The sequence below is a fragment of the Acanthisitta chloris genome, unplaced genomic scaffold, assembly GCF_000695815.1.
Source record: "Acanthisitta chloris isolate BGI_N310 unplaced genomic scaffold, ASM69581v1 scaffold15485, whole genome shotgun sequence".
Classification (NCBI taxonomy): Eukaryota; Metazoa; Chordata; class Aves; order Passeriformes; family Acanthisittidae; genus Acanthisitta; species Acanthisitta chloris.
This window is the reverse complement of record NW_008674440.1, coordinates 13,846-19,187: the sequence shown is the minus strand read 5'-3', so window position 1 is coordinate 19,187 and position 5,342 is coordinate 13,846. Positions and strand designations below refer to the sequence as shown.

Below are 5,342 nucleotides of genomic sequence, written 5' to 3'. Positions count from 1 at the left end.
TTCCTTCCTTCCTTCCTCCCTTCCTCCCTTCCTTCTTTCCTTGTCCCTTCCTCGTTCCTCCCTTCCTCCCTTTCTTCTTTCCTTGTCCCATCCTTCCTTCCTTCCTTCCGTCCTTCCTTCCTTCCTTCCTTCCTTCCTTCCTTCCTTCCTTCCTTCCTTCCTTCCTTCCTTCCTTCCTTCCTTTTCCTTCCTTCCTTCCTCCCTTCCTCCTTCCCTCCCTTCCTCCCTCCCTTCCTCCCTTCCTCCCTTTGTATCAAACGATAAGGTAATCGTTTGATTTCTGAGGGGTTTGTATTGATAAAGCAGCTTTCACAAGGAGAAGTTTTGTTACATTTTCCAGATACCTCAGAATTTATTATACCTCTGGGCTATTTTGATTTTTTTATGTTATAAGTCCACTTTAACCTTTTTAAGGATTTCTTCTAGTTTCTGGTGAAGGTTCTTTGGGGCCACAGAGTCAGCACATGGTTGCATAAGCTGGTACCTGCTCTCTCACTGCCTCTTTTTCTTTCAATAGATCCTCCCAGGAGTACGTATCATTATTGCTAATCCAGAAACAAAGGGACCCCTAGGAGATTCTCATCTTGGTGAGGTGAGTCATGAGAACTTGAGCTTTGTATGCTCTGAAATAAATTGCAGAGATAAAGCTATTGTTGTGCATGCTAATAATTTCCTATAATATGTCTTATCCAATGCCATAGTTAAGAAAATAGTGAATTCTATTGATCTTTATTGTCTGTAAAGTGTGGAACATGATATTTGCATCATTATTAAAATTGTTGGTAACATACTTGCTAGATACTAATAACAGCTCAAGTTTAAAAAAATGAAAAAAATCAGCTTTTGCCAACTGTATTTTATACTTGGGGCTTCACTAGTTCTGATGAAAATTTGCATGAAAAATAAGTTTATTGATTAGTCTAGTTTCAGCTAGGTGGTTTCCTGATGCTGTTCTCTATGATCATTGTGCTTCATTGCATTAAAGTGCTCTCATTACCTGAGCTGAGCAAGGCTATATATTTCTCAAATTCATTTTATGTTTCTGGAGTAAGAAAAAAAATTGCTTTCTAGGAGTTAAAAATAATTAGCAAAATTAAGAATTTGTTTAGTCATAATTAAAACTACAATCTAATTTGTGAGTTTCTGTAAGATTTCATTAACTTGAAATCCTAAATATTTCCATGATGCCTTGAGTTAGATGAAATGAATCCTTCTCCATAGGTGAAGGTCACTGGCCTCACCTGTTAATATAATCTGTGTTTCTGGTACTCACGGAGGATGCTCTGCTGGAGTGAATACACTGACCCAGGCAGGGGGGACTGTGGAAAGAGCAGTGTGGTCTGTAGGCTCTTCTAAAAATTGCCACAACCAAGCAGATCTCAGAGTGAGCTGGGCCATTCCTGGAGTCTGTGCAGGTCTTTGGCTAACCTGGGGCCAGAGGGCTGCAAGGTGGGTGTCCCTGTAACCATGAGACCAGTGTCCCTCTCCCCTTGGCACGGCTCGGATCCACCTCCCACTTCAACAGGATTAGACTGGGGTCTCTGTGCCTACAAGTGGCTCACTTATGGGTTCAGAATGCCAATTAATTAATGCCAATTAAAAGACATTTACAGTATTATCTAGCGAGACTGGGGTCTCTGTGCCTACAAGTGGTTCACTTATGGGTTCAGAAATGGCATTAAAAGGCATTTACAGTATTATCTAGCAATGACTAAAAATATTTGCATCAAGAATTTTCAATAATGCTTCATTCTCAAAAGTTACTTTAATTAATACCAGTATAATTGCTTTTAACTTAGATATGGGTTCACAGCACTCACAATGCCAGTGGGTATTTTACCATCTATGGAGATGAATCTTTGCAATCAGATCATTTTAATTCAAGACTCAGCTTTGGAGACACACAAACTATTTGGGCTCGAACTGGCTATCTGGGGTTCCTGAGAAGAACAGAACTCACAGATGCCAACGGAGGTAAGAGGTTTCTCATCATCTAGGTCTGTGCAAATAATCTGTGTTCTTTTGGGGCTGACAGTGTGCTATCTGACATGTTCAATCTGTGAAACCTGTAGAACTGAAAAAATGCCATAGTTAAATGAATCAGAATATAAAATAGAGGGCAAGATTTCCCTGCTGAAATAGTTGCTTTTCCTTTGCTGTTCCCCGGGTGCTATAAATCCCCTCCACCAGTGACCTTTTGGCACTGTTAATGTGCTCAGTGCTTTAGCTTGAAAAATCTGAAATGCAGCTGAAACTGCCATTATTTGCTCTGGCAGTTGTGTCCACAAGAATGCATTTGTGCAGGTAGAAAAAGCCTGTTGGGAGCCTGAACCCCATCCCTCCTGTGACCACCACTTCCTCCAGTAATTCCTCTGTTATAAACCCATTCACAGATGCTGTCCATTTCCCAGATTTCCCTGTCTCTAAACCTGCAGGGCTGGTTACTGAAATAGAACCCAAGCAGGAGTGCAGGAGAAGCTGTGAGGCATTTGGGTTTCTGTCAGGAAGGTACAGGATTTCCTGACTTGTTTTAGCGAGACTTCTTATCTCATGTGCACATATAAATGAACAGGCACTGCCAGGCACACAAAATCTGCTTGGGAAAATGTTACATTTCCATGGGTTTTGCAGAGCACAGTGCCACAAGCAGTAGTGGCTGAACTGGCCAGTCAGGGCTGTTGGCCAAGAAGGGTTTCTAGCACCTTCAGGAGTGATCCCAGGGCTCCAGTGGCAGTGCTATTAGAACAGCCAGTAATCAGCCAAAGATGGGATTCATCAAATCCCAAAGTATTTTAGTAATCACTGTGGATTACGCCTGCTGCCGTGTCCTTATGTTAGCATCTTCTGAAGAGATTTACTTCGGGTTGCACAGCCTTTTTTCATTTCATAATCATAGTCCAACCTTGAGAAAATTCAGGGTCCTCTGAGGATATTGCAACTTAAGCATTTTAATGGCTTAAAGCTTCTACTGGCCAAGAGTTACCCCATTCTCCTCCTACTATTAGCTCCCAGTGCAGAAAGATCTCAGCCCTTTATTAATGGTATATTGCCATCACAATGCCACCATGCAACTATCTAAATTAAAGTAAAAACAGCCAGTTATCTGCTTTTGAGTCTACTAGCAAATGATATTTTTTATGAATAGCACGCAGCTGTTTATTTTCAGCCTAGCATCTTTTAAAAAGTGCAATTTCAGCCTCATTTCTTTCTTTCGTAGGTAGAAATCTCTCCTATAAGAGCATTACACTCCAGAGCATGTCATTTGCCTGAATGAGCAATTTGCTCTCTGGCATAAAGCATGTATTTTTAGTTTGTTGATAAACACCTCTGTAATACACTGAAGACATCTGTACTGACCATCTCAAAGCTACTGGAAGAATATCAGACATACTGTTAGGATCAAATCCATCCTTTCTCTTTAAAACCAAAAAGAGAGAGAGATTAACCAGGAGCCTGTTGTCTATTTACAGTGCCTTAAAAGACAAATGAGTCTGTTCTGCATCCACCTGGGAGAAAAACATGAATTTATGCTACTGTCTTTGGATAAAGGCTTCCACCTTTGTCTTAGTCAAACAGGAATAGTGTTTCTGCCTTCCTTTCTTCTGCTTTCTGTTCTGCATTGCACTTCAGTAATGGAAAATGCTCATTAGTTCAGAAATCACTTTGGGGTTTCAGAAATTTGAGGATAACTTATGTTATACTTATTTTACTTATTTATTAATGTGAACATTTTTGTAATTTAATGTACTGGAGAATAGAACCATTAATTTTTTTTTTTTCCCCTTACAACTAGAACGCCATGATGCACTTTATGTTGTGGGTGCATTAGATGAAGCCATGGAATTACGAGGAATGAGATACCATCCGATCGATATTGAAACCTCTGTAATTAGAGCACACAAGAGCATCACAGAATGGTAAGGATTATATAACACCAGGGCCCTTATAAAAAGCTGAAATATCTATAATGTCTGGGTTTTTTCCTTGGATATTGCAATTGATCCAGGAAATGGCCTGTCAGGATGGTCACAGGATTTATAACCCAGCTGTAAATGTGTCCTTTTGTGAAACTTCACAAACAGATTTCATAAGAAAGGACTGTTTTCTGCCAAGTTAATTTGATGTTTCATTTTTTGTGTGTGTGTGGTTTTAAATGCAAGTGAAGGATTAAACTTTTACTTGGAGAAAGCCAGACAGCTCTCATGTAGATCAGTAGCTGTTTCTTGGAGTTTGAGATGTATATTCTAACCAGGAAAAGCAAACTGGTAAGAGTTCAAGCCTTAGGACAGTTGTTATTAGTAAGCAAGTGAACACACTAATAAACTTCATTAGTGAACGCATTGTTACTTTTGAATTGGTTATTAATAAACGAAGCAGTGATCAAATCAAGGTCACAATGGAAATCGAAGCACTAAATCAATGAGTTAATAATGATGTTGTCTTAATCAATGTATCACCTCCTCAGATGTACACAGCAGGTAATCATTTTTGCAGGCTGACATAAGAACATATTGCTTTTCATTATTCTTGCACCAGAAGACTGAGTCAGGTAGTTGTTTTGATACAACCTCAGCTCAGCTCTTCACCTTTCCACCAAAATGAACCTGTTGCAACAGCCAGAACAATTTAGTGAGTATAAGATGTGACTCTCCATTTTTCTTTCCAATCCAGGCTGCAGAGGTGTGGCCTGGAGCAGGAAACACAGTAATGAATGAAGCATAGCAAGTGGACTGGTTTCTTTAGGAAAACACCTTGCTTTTTTCTGAAGTATCTGTTAAAATGAATGCAGTTAACTGTTTGGCTGGCTGTAACTGAGGGTTTGCCTTGTTGCCTCCTCCCTAGAGCATCGTTGCTGCTGGTATGGTCTTGTGCCAGCCAGTCATTACTGTTTGGCTGGCTGTAACTGAGGGTTTGCCTTGTTGCCTCCTCCCTAGAGCATCGTTGCTGCTGGTATGGTCTTGTGCCAGCCAGCCATTACAAGGAGCTGGATTCTGTGCCCTCATACAGACCACTTCAAGGGTGTCATGAAATTCCCCCTGAAAATGTGTCAGATCAGTATCAGCAGTGGATGGAAACTTTTCAGATCAAGCTGTTTAAGGACTGCTCTTTTATAAGATGGCCACAGATTCATAAATCAATGTGTTTAGCAATACCTGTTTGACAGAGGTTTGTATCCCCTCAAATTAGGAGCTCATGGGCAGGGAATGAAATAGCCCTATCACACTGCAGAAAAGTCATTAGGAGTTTCAGTACTCAAAATGTTTAACTATGTTCCTGTTTTCAAGACTGCTGAGAGCACTTTTATGATCCTTTTCCTTCCACAATCATGGAAATCCTGAGTG

At 40.3% G+C, this 5,342-nt stretch overlaps 1 protein-coding gene across 1 annotated transcript in view; it reads left to right on the top strand.

Moving 5' to 3' along the window:
* Positions 1 to 5,342, top strand: part of LOC103802826 (disco-interacting protein 2 homolog C-like) — a gene marked incomplete at its 5' end in the record, with an annotated part of 50,210 nt that overhangs the window by 40,946 nt on the left and 3,922 nt on the right. Inside the window, 3 exons of the mRNA XM_009075356.1 lie at positions 518 to 592; positions 1,800 to 1,974; positions 3,794 to 3,917. Of these exons, the coding sequence (XP_009073604.1) occupies positions 518 to 592; positions 1,800 to 1,974; positions 3,794 to 3,917 (374 nt within the window). The remainder of the gene's footprint in view (positions 1 to 517; positions 593 to 1,799; positions 1,975 to 3,793; positions 3,918 to 5,342) is intronic.